Below are 27544 nucleotides of genomic sequence, written 5' to 3' on the forward strand. Positions count from 1 at the left end.
CCCCGCCGCCGCCGCCGCCGCCTTCCTGCCACCGGCTCCCCCAACGGCCCGCCGGCTCCACCCCTCCCCCCTCCGTGACCGTTGGGAGCTTTGAATGGAACGCGGCGCGCGCGCGCAGCAGTCCCGCCCCCGCTCGCGCCATGGCGGCGCCCTGGCTCAGCCCGTGACAGGAGGAGGCCGCGGCCGCCGTCTCCCGCCGCCCTCCCCCTCCCCAGCAGCGGCGGCGGCCCAGGCCCGGGCCCCGGCTTTCGCTCTCGGCGGCGCGGGGGGGGAGGGCCGCGAGGAAGCTGTCATGCAGGACCCTACCCCGCAGCGCGACGGGAGCGCCCGCCCCGCTGAGGAGAGGCGGGGGGTCGCGCCGAGCGGGGCCTCCTGGATTCAGAGGGTCTTTGAGGAAGTGCGGGGCTCCTCCCAGCTGAGCGTGGCTCCCGCGGAGCCGCCCCCCGTCACCGTGGTGGCGGTGGAGCGCTACCTGGCCGAGGCGCCGCCGCCGCCCGCCGCCGCCGCCGCCGCCCAGTACTGGTACGACGTGACCATCGCGGACGGCGCGTGCCAGGAGCGCTGCTACCTGGCGCCGCACCTCAACGGCCTGGTGCAGCGCGCGCACCTGCGCGCCGGCGCGCGCCTGCGCCTCACGCGCTGCGCCTACCTCTACGACGAGAAGCGCCTCAACTACGGCTTCCTCTGCCTGGAGGGGCTGGAGCGGGCCGGGGGCGCCGGACCCCCGGCGGCCGCCGCCGCCCGCCGCGCCGCCCGCCGCCCGCCGCCCCTCAGGGGCGAGAAGAAGCACTACCTCCCCCTCTGGAACAACGAGGATCCCTACGGCGACATGTGGGTGGCGGAGAAGCCGCTGGCGCAGGTGGACGTCGACGGTAAGCGGAGAGGAGGCCTCTGCGGAGGGCGGGGAGGCCGGTGGAAACTGCTCTCTCCGGGGCGGGTGCGCGCTGCTGAAGGCGCCCGGCGGCCACCGGAATGCTGCCTGCTTATTGGCGTTGTTTACTCACCTGCGCCAGGCCCCGCGGTCAGGAGTGACCTTCTGGTCGCCTGAGGCGCTGTGCCGGGAAGGGTACTTCGTCGTAGGCCTCGCAGCCTGTGCGTGTTCTTATCACGTTGCGAGAGGACTGCTTAAAATTTTCTAAACGTCGACTGAAAATACGTGGCGTTGGCGCGTGCGTCGAATCTTCTCAGGTTTCAAGAACGTCTGCTGCGGTAGCAGCCTGTTGGCTGGTCTTCAGGATTGAGTGCTCGTACCTGGTAACTGCAGCCAAAAAAAACGTGGTCGCTGTTAAGGGGCTCCTGCCGGTTCATGGAGCCAACTGAGGAGGGGTCGTATGCAGAACTTACTGCAAGAACGTAGGGTTCTTGTAGGTTAAAATGTATGTATGTTTTGTAGTAGCTATTTTGCTTATCTGACAAACACTTCTATATAATTTTAAAAGTGTTACTAGTGAAAAAATACATAAAAATAACTGCTGTGTGCAGGTAGCTCAGAGCAGGGTTTCAAGGTGTGTAGTGTTAGCAAAGTAAGCCTTTTTAAACGTCAGAAACATTAAGAAAATACATGTGAAATTCTGACCTTTACTACTGAAAACGAGTTAAATGTTCAATGATGAACACACTGTTTTGGTCTTTTTTCTTTTTCCATAGTCTCCAAGTTGACTTCTCTTGGTCAGCTGGAAATGACCTGGAGAAGCAGAGTTCACTTCCAGCCACTGCTTGTGAGGGTCCTGCACAAATCTAGACTAAGGTACTACGGGAAACCAGACAAAAAACTGGATATGCCCTATCAGGTAAAGAGAGATAAAGACGTTGGTTAGTGCTCTTGAACGGTAGTTGTGGGATGTTAGGAAATTATTACTCCCATATAGCATGTACAGTTAAGAATTATGCTGTAGCTAATTTGTGCTAAAAAGGCTACCTTTATAAAAAAGGTAAGCCCTTGAAAGTGTGGAAATGACGGGTTTAGTGATCATATGTACAAAGTTTGGGGCATGTGTTTCAGTTGAGCTTTTAATAGCTTAACAGACTAAACTTTTTTGGTGTCTGGCTATGGAAGTGGGAGTTAGTCCGTGTTTTCCCAAAAAACATAAGCAAACAAAACAGTGTTTCCCCTAATTCCTTCTTCTGATGACTTCCAGATAGTTAGGTTAGTTTACTGTAAAATTCTTAATGATTTTCCTAATGGTTGTTTTTGTATAGTGCTTCTTGGAAGTGGAGAAGGGAGGGCAGCGTTTTACAAAGAGGTCCAATAACCTGGGTGAATTCTTTTATGGGGAGAGAGGCATATGGAACTTTTCAGTGAAAGGCTGTATTGTTCCAAGTTTCCATTCCCTTTCCTTGTGGAGATAAATGTTTGTCTTTTGTTGGAGGTGTTTCTCAGTAGACAGTCTAGATGGTACTCCTAACTTTTTCATGGAAGTTGATCTGTCACATTTGTTTGTATTAATTGTAGAACCAATACCCAGATCTGAATTAGCTGGAGAAAATGGGAGACAGATTTTGCATGCTTTTTGCTCTATGTGCCCTCTTCTTTCTTTTATTTAAAAAAAAATGTATTGTGTATTGAATTATTGTTAGTAGGTGAGGCCAATGGAGTGACAAAAGATTTTATGATATAATAGTTTAACTTAAAATGTGTGTGGTTTGTGAGTAATTTGGAATATGAAAATGGACTAACAAGAATTAATTTGTATAGTAGCTGAATATTTTTTGGAATAAGGGAAAGAGAGATTTAAAACAGCAAGAGGGGGAAAGACATAGGCATTGGATATGTCCAGCAATGATGATGTTAAAGAGAGTAAGTGGTAGTATGGATAAAGGCAGATGATTGAGGCTGACAGGCGAGTGAATAAAATCAGGCATTTTGATAGAGCTGAGATTTGTTTTCCACTGGATAGCTACCTTATAATACCATTATAGGACACTTTAAAAAGCTTTTTCTTTTTCAGTGCTCAAAGATGTGCTCAGTTAAGGATTCAAAGTTTTCCCAGTTTAAAAAAAAAAAAAAAAAAAAAAGGAGGGGGGGAGGAATTAAGGTAAAAATCTTTGTTACACGCAAAATTGCCGTTAAAAGAGGATGGTTCACAGTGCAGTTTTATATTTTAGCTTTGACAAAATATTTGTCTTCTGAATTATGTTTTGCTTGAAAATCAGTCATATATAATGTTGTGATCGTGACTGTTTACCCAATGATCTTGAAACAATTCAACCTTCAGAACTCGCTTTCTCTTCATGGAAATTTTTGAAGTGTTACTCTAATAAGGAAGACTCCCCCCCTCCCCCCCTTCTTGTTACAAGTAGATTCGGGACATCTTCCTGAATGTCCTCTGAAGAATGTTGAGTCAAATTGGTGTCACTCACCACTGCTGAGCAGTGGAGGGATAAGAGTTTGGGCAGGGGTAGTTGTGCGTAGATTCTTATGCAGAAATTGGCGATTTCTTCAACTCCAGTTTTCAGTTAAAAGTTTTGGAACATACTCTGCATCTGTTTGTAATCAGCAGAGAAGTTGTTCATGAGTCAAGTACCTGATGCATTTTCCAAAAGAAATACTACCAGAATGATGATAAATACAAACGAATATGTTTTGTTTCTTTTTCTTTTAGGCATATTTTGAAGTTGCTGATGGTTCAGGCATGATGTCAATGGTGTTGTGGAATTCGTTATGTCCTGAGTGGTATAACAGTATGAAGGTTGGCACAGTACTTCTTCTTGAACAGTATGCTATCAAAACCAGTTATCCATTTAAAACGCAGCCAACCCCAGGGGATTCACAGATGAAGAGATTTGCTACGATTGGTTAAGTATTGCAGAAATCTGTTTTGATTCAATGAAATATAGTTGTAAAAATGAAATAACATTTCAGCTGACAGTTACAAAAGTGCCAGTGAAATTAGGTGGCCTTCTAATCACTAAACTTGTATATTTCTGGTTTGTTTTTCAAGGCAGATAAAACACAGATGCCTTTTTGAAAAGGATGTTGATGGGAGTCTGCAAGCATGGGTTATGATCTGACGGGCATAGACCTCACGGGCGTATTTTGAGTGGATTTTGCTTCCCAACTTGCATCCTCTCTTGAGTGGTGCCCTTTTTGGTAATGGACCCTCCATTCCCAGTTTTAAAAGGGAGCCTCTTGCCTTTGTTCCTGTGATCATGGGCTCCATCCTCAGCACCGTTTCTCACTGTATGAGAAATTTGCTACTGTTCAGGAGATCTGAGAACTGAAACTCTTACTGGAGACTTTGTGTCTCAACGAAACTATTTTGTGTTTGCAGAATAGAATAGAAAAGAAAGTTTACATGTGTGTCCGTACAGAAAGCATTACTAGCCTTTTACTCAAATGTCAAGATTTCTTCTCTCTCACTGCACTAGGCAAAGGAGACTTATCTTGGTATCCTAATGCCTCATTTCTCTATTTCAAGTTCTAGTAGTGCTGGCTTTTTACATATTTTAATTGTCAGCAGAATTGGAAATTGCTGAAAGGTGGAGCTAACTGAATTCATTTGTGGATAACTCATGAGAATTCATTCATGCTAATCCAGATGTTATGTGACCAAGACCCTATCTCTTTATTTTTCTGTCTCATGGATGAAAACAATCTCTCAGCCATATTACAAGGATAGGTAAAATGTAGCTCCTCACAGAAATAAAATGGAAAGTGACCCATTGCTGAGATTAACAGATGTGGTACAGATCCTTAAATATTAGCTCTGACAGGTTCCTTAGCATTCAGGTAGTTATTCTTCCTTGCTTATGTTTGGATCACATGTACAAAGTTTTTTGCCAAAATTATTTACAACCTCAATTTTTAAAAAAAGACGAAAAATTCTGACTCCTGATTTCAAGTATTGGGGTTGTAAGCCCAGGTCTCTGGTACTGTGTTTTAATCTAGTTCTGCTTCCTGATTAGTAATACAGGTATTATTTGTGCATTGCTCGCACCCTCTTCCAGATCACTGAATCTCATTATCACATGATGTGACTCTTAGACTTTAGTGTATAGGATAAGCCCCAGTGTATCTGCAAAGCTCCACTGAATAAAAAGTTGTAATGATGACCGCTGTCTCTACTGAAATGGTAACACATTGGGGAGTTTACAGATGAAGAATATTCCTTGACAAAAAAAGAAGTTTATTTTCTGCTGTTGGTTAACGTGACAGATATTCAAGAGAGCTATGCTACAGAAATACCAGTGCTGCAGTATAACCAAAAATAGCTTTTCCAAACTACATCATATCAACTTTTTTTTGCGCCTACTTCCCTGAACATGAGTTCTTTCCCATACATGCTCACACTCAGAACAAAATAACAGCCAACAATCAAAAAATTCAAATACCTTCCTTGAAACAAGCAAATATGCATGTTGGTGAAGGCTGAGGTATATATAACTTATTAACAGTGACAATCTCCTAACTCAGTTGCTACAGTTGCATGAAAATAAACAGTATTTTCACTGCCAGAAGCAGTGTATTCTCCGTCCAATGTATTTTTGCTGTAAAAACAGATCTTATTGTCTGAAGTGTTTGTGATGCATTGGCAGAAGAGAAAAACGTTTAGCCAGGAAGGGAAGTTTGTGGGGGAAAGCTGATGATGATTACAAGCCAGCCTCACAGCAGTTCTAATTGCCACAAACCTTTCTACAGCAAAATGACATAATAAAACATGCTATCTGAGATTACTTTCTCTTTGAGCAGATACCACTTTTTTTTTTTTTTTCTTCCAAGTGTCTTGGTTGACATTACACTACTGATTTCTGTAAGTATTAGTGAGGTGGAAATGTTCGTGTAGAGATCAACATGGAAAATGAGGCCAATAGGCAGTGCATGATAATAGATATGTGATGGAAGAATTAAAACAATCACTCCGTAGTGACGTGCCTTAGAGAACTTTCTGACTGTGGCTGTTCTGTAAGAGGGGGAAAAAAAAAACCCACTAAGTTTTGGTCCTCTTCAATGTGTTTGTGCAGTATCTTCTTTTCTCAGCACAAAGCTCAATTTTTTTTATATGAACTTGCAAAGCATATCATGCCATGGAGTAATAGGTTTTGTGTCCATATGACCTGTAAAAAGAGAGGCTAACGAGAAGAGAATATCCAGAAAATTTTCTAGGGCAAATCAAATTTATTGACTCTTTTGCGCATGTGCGGTTTTTTGTTTTTCAGGTGACAATATAGGTGAAATGTAACACCTCAGTAGTTTCTTATTTAATAGAAAAATATGTATAAAAATCTGATATTCTTTGAATATCCCCTAAACTATGGGCAGTATTTCAGTTTTTAAAGGGTGCATACTGAGGGTTCAAAAAGTTCTTCAACTAGCTAGTTATGGCAATTACACTGAATTGCTTGAGTAAACATTACTTTTTTCTTAATCTGCTTCCAATTTGTAATTCTATCACATCCTACCTTCCCAATGCTTCCTTATGATCATTTACCTGTAAATTGTTTGAAATGCATCTGGAGGGACAACAAAGTCAGTTTTTTCAGGCTGCAAGGGAAAGTGCTTTCAAGATTAAAAGTTCTTGCAAGATGGTGTGCTTCTGGCCCAGTCCTAGATTTTTATGAAGTGAATTCTGCGTTGCTTGCTTCTCCTGTTTGCAGCTGTGGCTCTTAGAGCTTGAGTAGTTCCTACTGACACCTTGAATTCCATGAAGAAGCCTCTGGGTAATGTGTGCATCTCGCAGATCACTGATTTATGTGGTCCTGATTGAAAACTGCAGTTTTTAATGGGCTAGACTGACTTTAGCTTCTGAATCATCCCAGAGTACAGTCCCAAGCTGAGGACTTTCACCTGATCTCAAAATGATGAAACTATTGATGAATGTACCAAGGAACACTTTTCTCAGGCATTTTCTCTGAAATACAGTCTTAAAATACCAGATGCAAGCAAGATGAGGAGATTTATTTCCTCAAGATATATTTCTATGCATGTTGCAGCAGCCAGAAGAAAGTTCTGAAGTAGAGGGTCTGATGTTAAGTATAATATCATCTTAGCGTCAGGGTGAGGGGCCTGATACTATTATATAAACAACTGCACATGTTATTTATACCTACTTAATGGCTTGGTTGTATTACTTGAATGGTCCCTTACCCAAATCAAAGTGTCTTGTAGAAGCTGAATCAGTCTTGAATATACAAGATTTGCCTTGTTATGAGAGGTACAATAGAGCATCACCTTGCATGTTTTAGGTGCCGAAAGCATTCCCCCACATTGTTTATCTGACTGCAGAACCCTCCTCTCTCTACCCTCCCCCTGCAACACTTCACCATGTTATTTAGTGTCTAAGCAGTCTGCTTGTTAAATTTAATTTTTCAGGGGCTATAGACTACACGTGAAAAGACTTTTTGGTTTCCTGCATGGCCATGGCATATTTAAATCAGGTTAATAACTAATTGAACGCAAATCAGAGGTGGAAGTTCTGATCTGCTAGTTTTTGTCTTCCGTTATACTTTATCCTCTGCAAGTCAGTTTTAAATTGTAGTGGCCTTTGTGAGTGAAGCTAGTGTAACAAGTATTTCTTAGCTACTTAGTATTCTATTATTACCTGTTGTTGGTCTTCAAAATATCTGGCTGGATCAGAATAAATTGGCTTATGTAGAGAATTGGAAAGTTTATCATTGCTCAGATTTTGACATTGCATTGTTGAATACCATACCTGAATCCCTTACTTTGTCCAGATGAAAACTAAAGTTGTAAGACTTGATTAATAATTTCACAATCAGTGGGGTGAAGTTGGAATACTTCACTTAAGAAACATTACTTGGTTTGTGTTTTAGTTAAAGTGAAAATAATTTTTGAATTTGTAATTCATGCCTTAAATGCTACTGTGTTTTTTTTTTCTTTATCAGAAATCAGCTTGAACGTTCGAGACCCACCTACTAAAATAAGTATTATTCCAGAAGAAATGGTGAAGCCAGAATGGGGATTACCTGAAGTTAAATATCGGTTTATCACAAGGTAAAATAAAGGCTTGTCATTTCTCAGGCTGGAACATAATTTTTGCTAAATTACTTTGAATGTTAATTGGAAATGCCTTTTGAGAAGTTTCTGAAAAAGCTTTATGTTTTATTATTAATGAACACCAATGTTTTTGTTCTGTTCTGTTTTTAGGTCAGAACTGGATAACTTACCAAACAATCATTCCTGTGATGTTATTGGTCTTGTGACATTTGTAGGAAGGGCTGAAAGAGCAAGGAAGAGAGGTTTTTCTATAAATATCACTTTCAAAATTTAACAAATCATTTATAACTTTTTGAAGAAATGTTTATATGATTTTCTTGATATTTGTTTATATAGAGCATGGTGAAGACTTCTGGCTCTATCGCTGGGCACATGCCATTGATGGGACCTCAGACCAGCCATTCATTCTGGAATTATTTGCAACTTCTCAGCCAGATGTGTTTGAGCATATTCACCCAAGTATTTATCTCTTTATAATACTTAATTATTTGCAGGGTTTTTCTAGTTGGTCACTAATTTCAAATTCCAAATATAATTGCCATGGACTAAGAAAAGTTTGCCATGGTTTTTCTCCTCAAATCAGAAAATCGCTGATCAGTTATTCAAAATTTTAAAAAAATCAACACATTACTTCAAATATTGGCAGCCCTTATCATACTGTAATCTGCCAGTATAACCTAAGCAAATAGGTAATCAGCACAACTGGGGCTGATTTTTTTCCTGATCTGGTTAATTTCAAACAGAAACCTCAGTGAAGCACTTGAAGCAATGTTACTTGCATCAGAGGTAAATAAAGTGAGAAGGCAACTATTAAAATCTCCTACTCCCTTTGTCCTGTAAATAAGTGGCTATTTATAGGTAGGGGAACAATTATAACAGGAAGGAGTGGGTGAAGGGAAATATGAAAATGGAAAAGTTTCATTTCCTTGAATAAACATTTTTTGACAAAACAGAAATCATCACACAGCTGCATTAGTTATTGCATGTGAGCTAATAATGATGCACTTCAAGCTGGGGAAACCTTAATTATGAATTTTAAAGAGTCTTTAAATATTTCCTCTTGCCTTCTTTCTTTTCAAGCACTCACCTTTCCATTAACAATGGTTGCTGTCATGTGCATTTTATATCATAATGTTACTGTTTATTTCACTGACATCCTACCTAATGAAGTTGCTCATGTTTTAGTGCTAATATGTATGTTGAAGTTTCCTTGCACAGTTCTTCCAAGTTTAAAGTCAACTTATATCCCCATGTTGTAACTTCTAATGAAGGCTGAATACATGCTGAAGCATTTGTAGAGACAAGAAGTAAAACAGCTGGGTTTGAGAACTTATTTTAAATTACTGCAGTATGATCAGCCTTAAAATCCTAAAATCAATGAAATATCAGGGAAAACTGAAGTAATTTTTTTCTTTAGTGACATACTTGGTGTGTACACAGATGAGAGTGGTACGGGACATCACAGAGAATCCTTCCAGCACAATTTACCTTACGACTTCAAATGAAAGTCAAATGTTCATTACAGGTAACTTAAACTAGTTTTAGTTTTACCTAATGAAATAACATTGCAAAAAAAAAAAACCTGCTGGTGAGGCATTAATGAGTGTATCTTATCAAAAAGTGCATAAGTAGTATTAGCTTAAGTCATATGCTTATTAATTTTTTCCAGTCTGTTTTAATCATTTGATAGTGTAACAATGTGTATGACCACTTCCTTTAAAAAAAAAAAAAAAAGAAAGAAAAGAGGGGAAAAAAAGAAAAAAAATCACTTGCAGCTTTTCTTGATTACACATTTCCTTTTTACAAAAAAGTTTGGTATAGTTGTGCTAAACTTATCTTAGTTATTTTTTTCCCAAAATACCTGGAGAGCTCTTATGTTCTCATTTCCCAATGTGCAGGGCCTTATGCGGATCACGTGGCCCGGGAAGGGATGCGATGCTGGACTGCGGTGAAGGCATATTCCTTCTAGCTGGTCTTGTTTGAATACTCTCTGTTGCAGTACAGAGCAACAGAGCAATGGCCCTGTGGTACTGTACGCTAGATACTGTTAGTCAGCATGTCACAGGCGGGATGAGGCACAGCTGTTTCTGGCACATTTGCTCTTGAATCAGGAGACAGAAGACAGCACAGTATTGCAGGCGAGTGGTGTATTGGCGTAATTGCAAGAGAGTGCAAGATTTGATAGGCATAGCTTTCCCATGTTTATCTATCCAGCTCATTTCTTTAGTATTCCTAATAGACCACACACCCAATCTGAATCTTACCACTGACAAGTAGTAACAGAAAAATATGTGCTAGAAAATTACCTCAACCTAGTCAACTGGATACACACAGTCTTTCCTGACAAGCTGGGTGGGGCATTTTGTGCTTACTTAGGCTAGCAAAGCAAGCTTATCTTTTTCTTAACAGATTTTTAAAGACTTATTTAATGTCTTCCAAAATGAAGAGCTTGAGATTTTTTCTTCCTCCCTTTTCTTCAGTATAGTTTGTGCTCAACTTTCTAATTGAATGTTTCACTCTGAGCTTTCCTCATTCTAACTTTAATTCCCTTTATGTTCATTTAGGTCCTAAATGAGAACTGCAGCTAGAGATTGCAAACCATTGGAGGAGATCTGTTTCAGTTCACAGTTCAGAAGTAGACTTGTTCAGATTACAGTTTATTTGCTGAAACTTATTATTTAGTCAATATATTGGTTTTAAACCAGCCAACAATAAATACGTATCTTACCAATCGCCAATTTCAGTAAAAATTCTGGCTGAAACCTGTGAAGGTGACTTAAGTGTTCTTTCCTGCTGAGATTACGAAAGAAAGAAGAACACGTAGGTCTTCTTCAGTGGAGAGATGAAACTGAACAATTTCTTGATCTTTTTTTTATTTTGTATGCTCCTATGAGAGAGTATTCTAGCAGCAATTTTTTGTCATCATTTTGTTTCTTTTTAGTATTTAATATTTATCTATCTTTCAGTGCTAAATGCAAGTTTTTGTCGAGGAATTCAAGATGCACGTTTCATAAAACACTGTTGAGTAACGGAAAGATGTCCTTGCATTCTCTAGTACCGTTTTTCTTGGTTCTTTTTTTCTGTGCAATTTTCAGGATAGTTTCAAAATGAAAACTGATGACAATAACCTGCTTTATTCTTTGATGCCTGATCATTTTGTTTTAAAAGGGTGCCACAAGGGCCAGCCATACACCAAGGATGCCAAAGTGAAAAACTTCATTCAGTGGACTAAAACACAGAGTGAAGCTGATCAAATGAAGAAAACTGTCATTGGTGGCTATTACCCTTTTCCACGACCTCCAAATAACTTTTTGAGATATTGTAAAAACAATAAAGGTATACTATCGAATATCTTTTAAGATTCATAGCCTTTTTCAGTTCAGTCTTATTCCAAGCATTTAAAACTACCATTCAGTTAAAAAGAAACGCAGTTACTTTTAGATATCACGCAAGTTTGTATTAATAATGGCCTGTCATTCAGTTTGCATTAATAATGGCATGGCTCTTTCACAACTGATAATATATCATAGGCTAAATCCTCATCTTACAGAAAATGTCATGGGTCCATGAGCTACAGGAGAACTGTAACAGCTTGAGCTACAGATCTGCCCACCAGAAGTTTTACTCTGAATATAAATCAGAATTGAAGAAGGTTATACTGAAGACTATTAACAAAATATAAATTTCACCTGAAACACAAATAACGATATCTGTTTGCTAGCACATACTAAAAGGTGCTCGTGGGCTGAAAAATTATGTTCTTCAATTTTTTTTCATGTAATGTGAACAACAGAAGGATTTAAAATTCTTCAGGAGTTCAATTTTAAATCAGTTTAATATTTAGCAAAATATTCTCTTCAGTTTTCCTTTGAGTCTTGTATTCAGACATTCTGATATTTTATTTGTTTAAAACTTGTTTGTGGGAATTGCTTTTTGCAGTTGAATCGATTTTGAAAGCCATAGGTGAAATGGGGAAAGAGATTGAAGACTTGCACTACAGGGAGCACAAGCGCATTGCTATTCAGGGAATAATTAGTGCCATAAGATACATCAGCTGTAGCAGTGCAGCTGAAGATGCCTCAGGAGTGGAACCTGCTCAGGTACAGTGCTTGAAAATTAATGCTGTAGCACTTAGGCGACTATGATCATAATGAGAATTGAGAGTTTTGCGTTTGAATTCAGCACCTAGTTATATTGCTTCTTAATTGCTGTTTTGAGAGCAAAAGAAGTTTTGAAAGTCATAGTTTATTAAAAAGTAATGATTTAGTGCTTTTTTGAGAGTATTCTGGCAGTCCTCCATAAAAGTATGTAGGTGTTTAGAAGTAATTAACCAGTTATTAACTTTGATGTACTCACTGTTACTTTCTAGACCGAATTTATCTTATTAATTTGATAAGATGATTTCTGCTAGATGTACCTCCTAGTCACTTGTGACTTTCAGAAGGTAGGATAAATAATTTGGTTAGCTTTAAAAGTTATTTGAAGAAAATAAACTTTACGTTTTTTGAGTTGGAAGCAAGTTTAAAGTGTTTTTAACTGTTAAATAATTATCTGTGGTTGCAGAAAGTTACTTCTCAGTCTGTTGAAAGTTCTGCCATGTCGAAAGAAGATTATGTGAACAAGGAAAAAAATAGAAACCTTCAAAATAAAGAAGTTAAGTCTCTTCTTGGTGGACGTTGCTCTCCTGGGGAACAACATCAGTGTCAAGCTCTCCTAACAAAAAAGAGTTCACTCAAGAGAAAGATAACACACAGATTATGTACAGATACAGAACAGTAAGCTGTTTTCATAAAATATGAGATTGAAAAGTAGCTTCTCGGTGAACTAGAAATATGTAGTGGATCTTCTGAAAAATATTTAGGTAAATTAGTTCAGAACCCAGGCCACAGAAAAGCATATAAAAAGCTTAAAAATTTAATTCTTACAAGGTAGTTATGTATTTTTTTTTTCATAGCATCAGATGATGACAGTTACATCGTTAGGCTAATAAATGCTTGATTAAAGCAGATGTATCTGGTTGATGATGCACTCTTCTGATTAATATGTACACTACTTTGTTGTTAATCTCGGAGGTTTTGAATAAACGGTCGTTAATGCTTGAGCAAGGGGTAGTTCAATGATTAGCTGTGGAACAAGCATCAGTCAGCTACAGTGATGAAGAAATAAGATTTCTTCATTGAAAATGCAGAATCAGGAGGAATAATGTTTTGGTGCCCCTGTTCTGTAGGGGGAAAAACAAATGTTTGCGTGTTTGAAGCTTCCTGCTTAATGGAAGATACTTCACGCAACTGTAACGCTGTCAGAAAGACAAGTAGAGGATGGTGATGTGGTATCCTAAAGGCTCAAAATAACTTGCAGTACTTGCTTTTGCTTGTGTTACAGTTCATGCAATTGTATTGCGCCTAGTCAGGCATAGAAAAAGAATATCAATCCCATATAAGGAAAAAATGTTCTTTCTGATGCAAGCTTATTAGTTTCAAGAGTAACATTTCTGCTTGTAAGATTTCCCTTTGTTGCAGTGTTTGTGCAAAATCCAATGTAGCCCTATACAGTGTTACAAAGCCTAGTATATATTGAGAAATTCAATGTTAAAAAATCTAGCAAACCTTTTTTTTTTGTCTCATATTATAAAAAAGGGCAGGCATTCAGAATATTTTGGAGGAGGCGAGATGAAGTATGATTAGGATTGAGAGAAAACTTAAGCCAAACCCCCAGTGAACAGAAGTTCTATCTCAGCACTGTTACTGCAAATTTATTAGTGGATTTCCCTTCCATAAGAAAAATTCCAACGTTTGAGTATCTTAGGTGCTGCTTTTTTCATGAAAGAAAATCATGCATCTTTGCTCTCTGTATTTTCATTTAGTGGCAGACTGTACAATAATGGTGAATTTCCTTTTTTAAGGGGAAGTGCATCAGTTATTCCTGTATCATCTTATACTTACTTCACACGATCTGCAAGCAAGAAATTCAAGTAAGTCATGTGATAATAATCATATTAAATGATTGCATTGAGGAAGTGAAGAAATCTGAAGTCAGACTGTCACAGGTTAAGAATCTGTATGGAAATGAAATAAAAGAACAGGTTAAAATTTAATATTTTTCTATTCACTTCCTAGGCACTAATTCTAGTTTGAATGTATTAGATTATTTTATTCTGAAATACAATTTTGAGTGCATTATTAAAAACACTTACAGTGGTATTTGGGGAATATGCAGGAACAGGGGTCCTTCATGGTAGGCAGAGAAATATGTAATCTTTGTATTCGATTACAATTTAAATAGGAAAGTCACAGGTAGGAGAGAGAAACGCTTAATTACCAAGCAGAGTGAGCAGCATGATAGCATGAGTGGATTTACTAGTGAGAGTTGAGCCACACATGGTCCTTGGTGCTCCTGAGATGTAAGCGTAGTTATCCATGATAAGTCATTCGGCTCCTTCTTCCACTGCTCAACACTCAATCTTTATTGAACTCAGTTTGGATCTGGAGAAGGATTTAAAAAACCAGTCAGGGTAGGAGTTTCAAATCCAGAGCCCTAACAAGTCTGGAACCTAATGAAATAATAACTACAAATGGAAAATTAATGAGAAAACTAAATGACTGTTCTTATTTGTTAGTCTTGAGTAAAAAGCTACTTTAAAATTTTTAATTGGCAGCCTTCGTTATTTAATTAATTACAGTGGTTGCACTGTAACCTTTCCTTAGGTTTACTACAGACTTGGTGAGATTTTGGTAAAGGGCTTTTAATTCTTGTCATGTATTCCAAATATAGCTTGAGTAACCTGATCACAGGAATATTTAACTTCTTGGTGTGAATCAGTTCAAATGTCTGTTTCCTTGGAGATGGTGATTTGGGCTAGTGTCATGAATATCAGTGACTCTCAGTTGCCTATTTAGTTTACTTCTAGCACCTCTTCCCTCCTCATCAAAAAGAAAAATCATGATGCTAGGGATATAGCAAAACTAGTATTAATGGAGTTGATAATAAGCTATTGACCATTCTGCCAGAATTATTTCTTTACATGTATACCTGTTTTCTCAAAAAACTTTTCTTGGAAGCGGCATTTGGAAAAGCTTTTTCTGTGGGATAAACCAAGCTCTTTTGAGTTCACCTTTCTGTTTACTTTTGCCCTGTTGGTAGTTACTGCATTTTGTTGGAAGAATGGCTGTCTGACTGCAGCTCATTCATTCAACCTGACACCAGGCTTTAAGAACGTGTCTCTGGCAGATTGGACTCTCTCAAGTCATGTAGCCCCTGGGGGGAACCCAGGCAGGACTCAGCTGTTAGGCTTTCTGTTCGACAGCAGCCAACTCAACTGATCAGTCAGCACATACATATCTCTGAGCTGGGCCTGACACCTGCCATCTTGTGAACAAGCAGCAGTGTAATCATGAGACACAGGAAGAGCTTGGGGGTATCGTGGTGCAGGAGTGTTGGGGGACTTGTGGCACAAATCTGTATGGAAATCAGGAGGTTTTTTGGAATATGAAGGTTCCTTTTTTCTTTTGCTTACTGAGGAATGTTTGTTTTTTTTTCTTGGAGGGGGGTGGTGGAAAGAATGTTTTCTCCCCATTTTTTACAAGCGAAACAAAAAGTTAAGGCATGTTTACTTTGTTCTCTGCTTTTCTCAATCTGCTACTTTCCGTGCTACCTGTGTGTCCACTCTATGCCATTAGTACTAGAACCCCAACTAAAGGAGGAGAAAGTCTGTGTTGGATTATGGAAAGCTGTTTCACTCTATTTAATTAAAAGGTAACTCCTGAGTATTTCTGTAATTAACTGTGAAGTTGTGCTGAATGCTTCCAATTGCAGAAGAAAAAAGAAAAGTTAGCCTGATGTACCTTAAACTTGCATCGTTTCCTGTTCTGTTGCTTAGATGTAGCAGAATGTCAGCTCTCGCTGTGAAGCATTTTAATACATGGACAAAATAAAAACAGAGATATGTTTTGAAGTTCAGGGTCTAGCTTAAATTATTTTACATCAAGTATTCTGTGCAGTTTTTCAGCATGCTCTTGCATTGTTGAAGGGGGTTTTTGTTTTTAAATAGTAATAGTTTATTTTAAGGCTCTTCATCTGACAGTCTCAATTTCTGTGTTTCTGAGGTAGCTGTCATTAATGTGATGCCATATAGTATTACCAGAATGTTCAAGAAGAATTCTGATTTTTAAGGGTTTGAGAAAGGAATAGGTAAGAGGAAACTGGTTACTTTAATACTGTCATTGATATTTATATCCTTGCTAGTGGAGACGTTCAACCTAAATGTATTTTTAAGTATTTAATTTGCCCAAAAGTAGTTTAACTGATAGCTTATTGTCCATGAAGAAAAATCAGGAATTTCAGAAAGTCTTATCTTTATGTTGACGTGGGAAAAAACACAGTAGTTTTCTTAGCATTTTAATTTGTAGCGATTTAGCGCTGCAGTTATCATGGAGTTGCTGATGTATTGCATGTTCATGCTCTAAACTGCTTCAGAATAACTTATTTGTATGCTTATGTAACTTTGCAGTTTCACTCCTAAATGCTTAATGTAACATAGACCCCTTTTTCCCTTTTCCTTCTGCCCCTCCACCCCCTCGTGCTCTATCATATGAGGAAATTCAGTTTGAGGTTTGCATGGCTGAAAGTTTCCTGAAATCTGACATTTTTTTTCAGACTCCTTTTTCATAGAAGGGGTTAAATTGGTAGAACCATCAACTTGTAGAGACCGGACAAATTATTGTAGAAAGCTGTTTGTCTTCTCCGTTACTTGTCATGGTAAATGACAGTATCATAATGTTGTCATGACATTACATTTCAGTTAAGCTGATTTCAAACCAGTTTGTAAAGTAAGGCTTTTTAATCAGTTATGTTTGTCAGGGGTTTTTGTTTGTTTGTTTGTTTGGAGGCCCTTTTAATCCCTTGCATCGTTCGGGCATAGCTACAAGTTGTAACTATTTTCTTCCTTAATTTATGAGTTGTTTTTAAATCGTGCTTAGCCTGAGTCCTTAATAAACAGGTATGGAGCACAAGATGTGGTTGTTATCCTAGTGCTTTCTACAGTTATTCATCTGCCTTCTACTTAAGTTAATGTTGTTTTCCTTTACAATATTTTAAAAATAATGAAAAGATGGATACCAGTGCCTCTGGAAATACCGTATAAGGCTTTTTTGCAAACAGGCATCTTTGAAAAGGGGATTCTGCAGAATGCAGGCTGGGAGCAGCAAATGAGTGTGTCCTGAGTCCTCATAAAACTGGCATGGGTGAATAGAAGCATAGGTGCTTTGGGTTACAGCAGCGAAAGCACACTGCAATAAATGGAAGGACTTGGGTTATGTCAGGTGGCTTGCAGACATTCTGGCTGGGAAAGAAGCTTCTAAGCTGTTCATTGTACACAGATAATTTTCCCTTCCTTATCAACCCAGCACAAGTTACACTGTACACATAAAGTCCAGCACAAAGCAGTCCTGTGAGGATAACATGTCAGGGCATGAACGAGAAATCATCACAGCCACAGATCTATGCTAGAATTTAGGAAAAACTGTGACAAGCTGTTTCTGCACTTTTTGGAGGTACTACTAGCTCTAAATCAGATCCTCCTCACCTTGGAAAACATACAAAAGAAATAATCATTTCCTTAATATCAGCTTGTCAGAGGTATGACTTACTTTAATCCTCTGTTTAAATTAAGAGGGAAGTTGACACAGAATGGGTAAAAAGAAAAAATATATTTTAACTGATGTGTTGATTTCTTTCTTTGTAGAGTTAGACTAGATTTTCTTCTCTCTTATTGAGAAGTCTGAATCTTGAAAGTGAGAGTTAGTTTTGAGGGCATTAATTTTTAATTAGACTACTTTTGTTAATACTTTTGATGATGCCTTCTAATAGCTTGGAAATTTATTAGTATAGCTGGTATGTAAATGTTTAATGTATTGTTATGCATGCACGATAGTTATTTTCCATGACAGTTCTTATGAAAAGAATTAACTGAAGTCCTTCATAAGATATTATTTTCATTGGAGCATTCTTTAATTAACAGTAACAACATGGGAGGCACAATGTAGTTACTGAATTATCTTTTTAGAAGGGAATAAAGTTTCCTGCTCTCTTTCATAAAAAAGCATAAAAATACCACTACAGTTACTCAGTTCTGCCATCTTGCTTGTATGTTGCTGCGGTTCTTCTGGACCTCAAAACTTCTCTAAAGATATTTTGGACCATAAGCGCACATCAAAATACATATGCATTTTCATTTACCAATACTTTCAACACAACTCTGCTCAGAAGCTCGGATGGGTGGTCGGAAGCAAGTAGGGTCACACTGTTTTAAAGTTCTCTACGTGGTAGCCTTTTTCATCTTCAAAATTAAGTGCCTAGAATCTTACTTGCACAGTCCATACTGCTAACGTGAGAAATCTTTTGTGTCTAGAGTTGGGAGACCACAAGAAGACCATTCTAATACTTAGCCCACAGATGATAGTGCATCTTATGAAATGTACTTACATTGTAGTTTTAGAGTATGAATTTCCTTTCGCCTGCAACATCATTATATTTTAAATATTTTCCATTTACTATGAAACCTTGACATGCAATTTTCAAGTTTTTTTTTTTTATCCTCAGTATGATAATGGGAAAAGTCACAAAAAATCCTAAATACCTAAAGGAAAGGAATAAATGAGACTAAGAGCTTATTTGCCAGGGTGTGGCTGCAGTATTATATGTTATGTTCTTCTCCTGCATAATATCCTAGACAATTGAGTAGTCATTATTAGAGAATAGTTGCTTACAGCTGATTCAAAAGTCACAGTTAAAAAAGGAAGTATAACAAAAATCCAGTTTGCTTCATTGAACTGATTGTTTTGGCAAGGTAGTATGTCCAAAGGAAAATATGCATGCAATTTCTCTATCATTTTGGATTCTGGAATGATAACTCTGCTCCATTCTTGCTTTGTTTTTGAGTACTGAATTTTGCTGATATGAAGGTATAATAGCATGCCATGGAGTCTTTTTTTTTAGAATAAAACTGAAACCTGTTTGGCGTCTTTTATGTTCAGCTTTTAGTATCATGTGCTATTTCCAGAAGGTGCCCAGTAGAGGGCAACAAACACTGGTTTTGTTTTGGTTTTTTTTTTTTTGAGTGTAGAATTCTAATCTATTTACTTCATGGAGTAATGGAATAAAGCAATTCTTGTCCTGAGCTCTTTAAAACTGATTTACTGAGCACAGTAGATTTCATTAACTGCTGTATTCCAGCTCTTGTGATGTGAAACCAGGTACTCATTGTAGTTTGTGTCATTTATCACTAGAAACCTGTCAAGTTTTGAAGTTTTGCTGTGTAGTGTTTGAGGTTAAATAGGTTTTAAAATATATACACTATAACTTTCCTTTTTTAGCTTGAATGAATTTCAACGTGAAGATTTTGCGCAAGATAAAAATGGACAGGCTGTATCACAGAGTTTACAGTACTTTGCAGGTATGTTGCAAGTAGTTGTTACATTAACCTTAATATGAGTTTTAAGTCTACTTCCTCTCTTCAGGTTCAAAACAGGCAACAGAGATATCCTTATAACAGGACAGCTCTTAGGCACATCTGGTTGCATCAACCTCTAGGGAGCCGCTGTAGCAACATATTGTTAGTGTCATTCCCCTTGGTCATGTCCTTGATGTGCTCTAAAGGATGGCTGGAGGGATAGTGTGGGACTGTTTTCCAGTATGCTGAATAAATTGTTAATGTTACTTTATATCAGCTTTAAGTCAATTTTGTACCTCATAAGCACTGCATAGTAGACTTAGTAGCAAAAGGCTTCCATCTCCTGTTGACAGTTTTCTTGCAGTGGTGATCTACGTGCACTAAAATTGTACCTGTCCAGGAAGATAGCCCCAAAGCTGCATGAGTACCTAATTAAAAGGGCAAATACAGCATGTGAAGGAAATAGATGGAATATACAAACTAGCAATTAGAATGATATTTGGTTTTTTTCCATGTTAATATTATCAAATTCTTCTTTCTTCCTCAGCAGCTGAAATAAAAACTCCAGTTCTAAGCAGTTACTTTCTTGAAATGTATTCTGGGATGAAGGAAGAAGTCTAATTTGTTAGTTGTCATTATGTGTAGCTTGATCTGTTTTATATTTCATGCAAATATTTTGGCATGTTTTCCTCTTTTCAGAGCTGACTGAATATAGTCTGAGTCATGTAATTTTATCTAAAAATCTGTCTCCTTTTAGCATCTGTCCCAGCATTAACATCTGCCTATTTACTTTTATGTACAGTTGTATTGTGTATAACATTGTCCATCTTTTTATTTTTGCAAGGCAGCAGTTCATCTTAATGTACTGCACTCATACTCTTGATAGGTTGCTGCCGTAGTCCACTGATGATCATCATCTCCGTTCTGTTGCTTTAAAGCAATAAAATTTACACTGAATGTTCTCAGATGTTTAATATATTAAAGATTGAAGTGATGAGAAAACGTTCACATTGGAGTAAGATTTGTACAGGTAACCATATAAAGTGGAGTTTTATTCAAGGGAAAAAGAGCAGCAGCAGGTACTACATAAAAATACGTTCCTGAAAAATCAGAAACCATATCTGTAAGAAAGTTTGATAAATAATGACTTTTTGTTGTTAGTCCTTTGTAAAATTTGTCTCTTTTAAAAATGAGGGGTTAGACTGAGCTTTTGTAATTATTTTTACAGGAATTTGTGGTAGACCTAGCTGTAGTGTTTATTGTGCTATGCTTCTGCTGTCCCCAGAGTTGTTAGGATATTCTGTAGTTCTCATATGAAATAAATGCATGTTTGGTTTCACAGAGATTGGCTTTCAAAAAAAGGGTGAGGGGAAGATATGCATGAAATGCATGTGTTTATTAACTGTAGGAAAGAAATCTCTCAGCATATTTAGACGCTTCAAGTAAACTTTAAATTAAATGACTTCTTTGCGTGTCATAATTGGAGTTCACAAGAGGCAGATAGAGGTATATTCCCTAAAAGCAAGAAGTTCAGCATCTCTTCTTACATAAACTATTTCCCAACTTCATAATAAGCCTTATTTAACTTCAGTTGACTGACACTGTGAGTGTAGTCTGAAATAAATGAATTAGTCTCTTTTCTGACAAAAGTATGGAATATGTGAATTTTTTAGTGTATGGAGCTAGTAAACAGATTTACATGTTTTTCTTGCACAGTGTCAGTCCTAGTGGCAATATTATTGTTAGGTTTACATGGTTTACTAATGGTTTGGCAGATGCTAGTTTTTTCTAATGACAGCAAGCTTATGTATTCTTTAACAATCTTACTACTTATGATATACATACAAAACTGGACACCTGTTTTCTGTGCTCTGTTCACTTAAATTTAAAGGTGCCTTTTTTTCCTTCTTTTTTTTTTTTTTTTTTTTTTGCAATAATGTTTGTAGTATTCTGTGATTATATTTCAATTAATCACATATTGTATACTTATTTTTCCATTTAATCTTATGCAGGTCACAGATAGCATGTCAAAAGGTAAAAAAGTTACTCTGAACTTCTTAGTGTTGTTACTATGGTCCCAGATAGGTTTTTTTTTTTTTGCTGAAAATACCTGTGAGGGAAACTGCCCTTAATCTAGAAACTATTTATGCGACTGCAAGTTATTTTTTTTCCCCCTCCTCATCCTTTTACAACTACCTATTAGCAGTGCTGACACTTCCATCTCTTGGCAGCTCCATTTCGTAGCAACTTATATCAACGCTAATGGTTTTTGAATAGTCATTTGACAGGCATACAGACAGCCTTGCTGGAAGAGTTTTGCCTGAGGTCTTCCCTGGCTGTTTTACTAGTTCCTTTAAGCAGCCTCATAACCGTGGCTTTATTTGGGAAAAATCAGGTGAAAGGTGTAAAAGTGTTGCAGATATCCAAAACAAAATACATTATTAAATTGTAATTTTTAAAATGTTAAAATATTTTGAAAAGGAAAGAAACAGTATTAGGGTAAAAATATCACTCTCACTGGAATTTCATTCAGTCCAGATATTTTTTGCAAGAGATACGAACAAGCAGAAGAGTATGGTAGTTTGCTCTCTAAGATAACGTGAAACATAACTATAAAGCAGAAATTCACTGACTCAGGTTTACTAACAAAAGTATTTGCAAGAAAAATACTTTATAGTTACAGTGTAGGCTGAGAATCAAATTAACTGCTAATCTTATGCAAGAAAATAACATCTGCTGTGTGTTAGAATTATACAGTAGACGTAAAAATAAAAAGACCTTTCTGGTAACTGAACTCCAAATATGGTTCATTTTAATTGTTTTTTGTGAGAAATCATGTGTTTAAATGTTCACCAAAGCCATTTTTATATTTTTGACTGATTTAAACAAGAAAGAAATCTTTACTGCTAAGAGGCTCTCTGAGGCTAGAAAAGTTCAAATACTTACTTTATTGTTCTTCCAAAGTACGGTCACATTGCTACAAATATCCGTGTCTTACGGTTTAAAAAAATCTGTGGGCGCTGCTTCTACTAATTATACGTTCTGTCTTAATTACACATCTGTTTATGGTAATTTAAATGTGAGTGTGCAAATCGGATATGGAAATTATAGTCCCAATAACATATTAAGAGAGAAAGGTAAAGGAAAAGCACGATTGCAGTTTTAGAAAGATTTTTAATCATACTATTTATATTCTAAAACTTCTTTTACTTTATTTGCAGAATTTGTAGTATTAAGTCTTTATACTTGTTACAGAGAATGGCAGTTGTATCTTCATTCTTAATACAGTTATACAGAGTATTCCAATACAATTTTGTATCAGCTAGTTATCTTTCTAACCAGACATGGGTGTTTAGTTGTTCAGAATTACTAAATTTCCATGTTACTGCCTTTTTTACGCATTAAATCGCTGGTACGGCATACTGTAGCTCTAGTGTTCTCACTACCAAAACATCTGGTGGTAGATGTGAGACGACATGTTGTTAGTAAAATGAAAAGGTTAAAAGTGAATTTTACCATGACACACGCTTAATTTGAGGGCTGAGAACTTATTATCCTAGTTTTCTGTTTATTTTTGATTAATGATGATAATGATTTTCTCAAATGTATTGCTACTGTAATTCTCCACATAAAACAGTGAAGAAAAATGCATCTTCATGTAGCAGCTTCCATGTGCCCTGTTTCACCAAATGTTTAATTCCAGTTCTGTGAGAAAACTACTGCTGTTTGCTACATGCAGCCCACATGCACCCCCCTGCTTTTGATTTCAGTACCAGCTGTCTTTAAATTAACTGTTACTTGTTGCCTAAGGCAGGGCAGCAAGATTATCACTTGTTTAATGTTCTTGCACATGTTGTATCAAGTTTACCTATGTATGTTGTTTTCTTCATTTTTTGATACTCTGAACTCCATCTTAATAATTACAGCACTGAAAACAAAATAAGCGAATAAAAAAGCATATGTTCACAGGGAAATATTGGGATGGATAATATATCCAGTTCAGAGGCTGCTTGGTGAGAATAAGTTTTGGGTAAGATGGAGATACTGAGTTACAATGGCAATATTTTGAAATTGATGTTAGACCATTCAATGCAAGCCTTCAAAACTAGGAGTGGTGATTTATGTGAGGTTTTACCATTAACAGTCCTCAAGTTGCATATAATAGGGAAAAAAAGATTGGGGCTATTGTTGGCTTTAAAACAAGACATTTGAAATAATCAAGCTTAGGTCTCAATGCAAGAGTATATTTGTTGTACAAAGGATAGAAGAGTTTATCAATGCTCGTACCCATTTTAAACGTATGTTTTCCCAGTTTCCAGATGTTCATTAAACAAAAGTTACCTGATCTCTTTTAAAAAAAAAAAAAAAAAGCAACAATGTGGTGGAATAATTATTTTTATTACAACTCTAGCCTGTAAGGTTACCTGATGACTAACTTTCCAGCCCTAGTTTAATTCATTGTGTTCTTTGCTTTGAATGTTCTGCCATGCCTTCATAGTTGAAATGTTCTAATTAAAATATTTCTTAATAAGGCAGTAGTATGGTTCTATGAGCCTATTAGCAACTAAATTTTGGCCTCTTTGCTGTGTTTATAATAGACCAAGAAGGAATGAGCGACATACCTGAAACTGAAGAGACTGGAAGAACTTCTGATTCGTGGCAGAGTGACCTGTGGGCACAGGTGAAAGACAAGTTAATGAAATATTTGCATCACAGCACGATTTACCCAGAAAGCATCCCACGTAAATTTGACTATGTACACAAAGACTTACTTACGCAACAGTACAACCTTCATGCAGCAGTCCACCAGCCAAAAGAATATGGATCAAGTAAAAATATCAGTGAATTTAAAAGTGCTGGTGGCCTTGGGTATTATGAAGTGACAGTACTTGGTGAGTATTTGGTACCTTGGCTTCTAAAAAAGGTTAAGCACTAGCAGTATAAGATCTTAGGTATTTACTGTGTTAAATTAAGAATGTATCAGATCTTCAGCAGTTACTGAATGTATTTCTCTGACTTAATCAGTTGATCTTGTGTATTCCTTTAAGTTTAAAAAATGATCAATGTTTTAGATTTCTGTTAGAGTAATGAACTAGGATTATTTTTATGGGATATTTGAGGCACTAGCCTGACATCTATTTTGTGGAGTGTTGGTTAGGTATTTTTTGTTTTCATAATGCCTTCAGGAACTAAACTATTTCTGTTTTTTAGAAAAAAAACAAACTACAAATGCTTTTGAAATTTTGAGCAGAAGCGTTCGTGTTAAAGTTAATTTTAGCAAATAAGCGCCTGAAGTTTCATCGTCACACAGAATCGCATCTTTCCCAGGTTTTCTTTAACCGATATCAAAATATTCATTATATTTTCTATCTCAAGCTGTTACTGGAACAAGCTGTGATTCTGGTCAAAAACATCATCTCATCTTTGATTGAAATGAACTGGATATCTTGTTTTAGTGTCACTTTCCATTTAATTGCGACTTTGAATGTTACTTGAAAAATCTGGGTAAACCTTACTGTTACAGTTAGAGATAGGTCGTGTTCAGTAGTTTGGCCAGTCTGACATAATCAGGTAAGTTATTCAATCACACTTTATCACCACCTGACTTTCACGGTGGAAAGGTATTAATCTGAAACAAATTACTGTTCTTAAAGGGAAAAGGATGCCTTTAAATGGTTCCTTTGAGCTTTATTCTCACTGAATTGGTTTGGGGTATCGTTATTCTTGAAGTACCTTTCTTCTATGCTAGAAAGTTAAGAGCTGTATTTACTCATGCTCTTCAACTGCTCTGGGCTGCTTCTAGTTAGCACAAGCAGTTAAAAAGCATCAATTAATTGATCTTCGTTTCCTTAAAATGTGAATATGTAACTTGATATACAAGTGCTTGATAGCATTACTGTGGGGTATTAACCTGTTTGGTTTTATTTTCCCATTAGTAAGAGATGAAAATTGTGTAACTTAAAGGTGCTTACATTAAGATGCCATAATTTAAACATTTTCATTATTTACTAAGGGGGATTTGGGAGAAGGTAAAAATCTTCTGATGATTTATCAGTGTTCAGTAGTCCGGTTTACAAAAAATGAAAAAATAAATGATGCATGAGTTGTTAATGGACTGAAGATGAAGTATTCTGCTAACCTAAGTATCTTTTTCAATAGGTATAAACCATGATGTAGCAATAGATGTTGCATTTCTCCCACTGTTTTGTCCTGAAGATCCCCACTTATTTCGAACAGAGGACATTCAAAATGATACATTACTATCCTGTATGAGTTGCATCTCTGCATGTCAGCAGAAGGCCAGTAGCAATGGAAGGCTTCATGACATGTTTTCACTTTCAAGTAAGACTAGCTTTCACAGATGAGACGTTACTTACTATTTCTTGTTTTATCTTTAAATGCAATAGTTAATCTTCTATAGAAATTTCTTGTAGGTCAAGCATTGTTCACATCTTCAATGAAATATACATCAGTTCTGTGTGACCACCTTTAATGAATAGATGAAATCCTGGATTTTCAAGCCAATTTTTACTGGAGCCGTTTTTTTTAACTTTGAAGATAATATTGTAATACTCAAAGCATAAACTCTCAAATGACCTGTATAGTATTTGCAATTATTTGCTGATAGGAAAGTACCTTGACATAGCAGTCAGTATGAATGGCTGAGCATGTGAATATTTGGCTTGATCTGCTTCGTAATAGAATGGAATAACTGTCAGTCAATCCATTTCACTAATTTCACTTAGAACAGCCGATTTAATGCAACCTACAGGATCTATAAGCTGACGTATTTGCCTGCTATTAAATTATTTTCCTTCAGTTTATGATTCTAACTACTGGTATCTCACAACAAACATAGTGAGGACTATCAAATGTGTATCATACCAGAAAGTGCTATATAAGCATAGTGTTTTCCTGCATTTTTTATATCTATACAGACAACCCTGATTTTATTCAAATACATCTTTACTTACCTTGAATAATAACTGTGAAATCTGGGAATCACTAACATTAAAGTAGCACACATTTCAACTTTTCCATATCGAAGTTCAGCTGCTGTCATTTCTAGTGATTGAATTTGCTAATAAACCTCTGCAAAAAAAAAAAAAAAAAAGTTGTTTACAGCAGGTCAGCACTTAATACTTCAAGTTAGCTCGTCAATGAGAGAGGGTTGAACGTGTGCACGTTACTGCACGGAAAACATCAATTCAGCATACCTTTTTACTGTGTGTTCATGAAAACTACTTTTTTTAACTTCAAGGTGAAATTGTAAAAGCAGCGATGGACCTAGATGGCAAACATGTTGTCTGTATCTTGGACGTCTGTCACTTGGGTGATGATAAGGTGGAAGTCTTTCTGAGCAAAATCTACAAGACAGTGGAACCTGATGTGCTGGATCCAGTGTAACTTAATAACTTATTTCACACTTAACATATTGTTCAAAAGGAGGGAAATAAAATTGCTGTAACTTGGAATGCACCCTCTACACATTGCACTTTTCTAGACCTAGCAGACACCAAAAAAAAAAAAGTTATGATGTCTTAAAGCAATTGTAATGGTTGTCTGTGTAACTGAGAGAGACAATTGTTGCCTTTATTTTTGTCAGCCTCAGAACGGGCTATTATAACCCTCTTATAACCCTCTTGGTCACCTATATTCAAGAGGGATGACTAGGGAATACAGTGAGCTTATCTTTTGATAAGGCGAGGAGTATAACTGTCTTCTCTTTCTGCCGACGCATACTTACACAGGAAATGTGTGTATTAAGGTGAGCACTGCAAAGAGAGACAAGCTTTCCCAACGTTAAAGGCAATGTTTGCAAAAGAATTACCTGGCTGTGAAATAAATTTAGGCTAGAAATTAGAATCATCCTGAGGATTAGAGTTATGTTCTGCTGTGATCTTTCAGTGGGAGCACTAGAGACAGCCTAACTGCTTTTTGAGCTTAATGCTTACTGTGTTTATGAAAAGGATTATATATTATGGTGCCTTTAGTACCAGAACTGGATGTAGTGATCCAAGAAGTCACTTTCAATTCTTTTTACCTAAGCAAGGTCAACTGCTGTATTTTTATGTCTGCTTTTGTACATACAGTGTTGGGTAGCGAGTAGAGCACCCAAAGGTTTTTAATGTATTTTATTTATT

General features: G+C 37.3%; 1 protein-coding gene across 1 annotated transcript; it reads left to right on the forward strand.

The window, feature by feature from the left end:
* Positions 1-27544, forward strand: RADX (RPA1 related single stranded DNA binding protein, X-linked). Its single transcript, XM_009672047.2, has 15 exons — positions 1-872; positions 1648-1790; positions 3603-3795; positions 7843-7951; positions 8105-8196; positions 8291-8413; positions 9372-9479; positions 11123-11290; positions 11894-12054; positions 12518-12729; positions 13857-13925; positions 19324-19403; positions 23999-24292; positions 25560-25742; positions 26662-27544. Exons 1-15 carry the CDS (start codon positions 95-97, stop codon positions 26805-26807), a joined length of 2859 nt encoding a protein of 952 aa, XP_009670342.2. The 5' UTR covers positions 1-94; the 3' UTR covers positions 26808-27544.

Source organism: Struthio camelus, chromosome 11 (assembly GCF_040807025.1).
Source record: "Struthio camelus isolate bStrCam1 chromosome 11, bStrCam1.hap1, whole genome shotgun sequence".
Lineage (NCBI taxonomy): Eukaryota > Metazoa > Chordata > Aves > Struthioniformes > Struthionidae > Struthio > Struthio camelus.

Excerpts from the sequence above, each read along its gene's own strand:
- RADX (XM_009672047.2), top strand. The coding sequence starts at position 95 with ATGGAACGCGGCGCGCGCGCGCAGCAGTCCCGCCCCCGCTCGCGCCAT. Across the intron at positions 8,414-9,371 it reads GTTTGAGCATATTCACCCAA|TGACATACTTGGTGTGTACA; the intron begins GTATTTATCTCT and ends TTTTTTCTTTAG. Across the intron at positions 12,055-12,517 it reads CAGGAGTGGAACCTGCTCAG|AAAGTTACTTCTCAGTCTGT; the intron begins GTACAGTGCTTG and ends CTGTGGTTGCAG.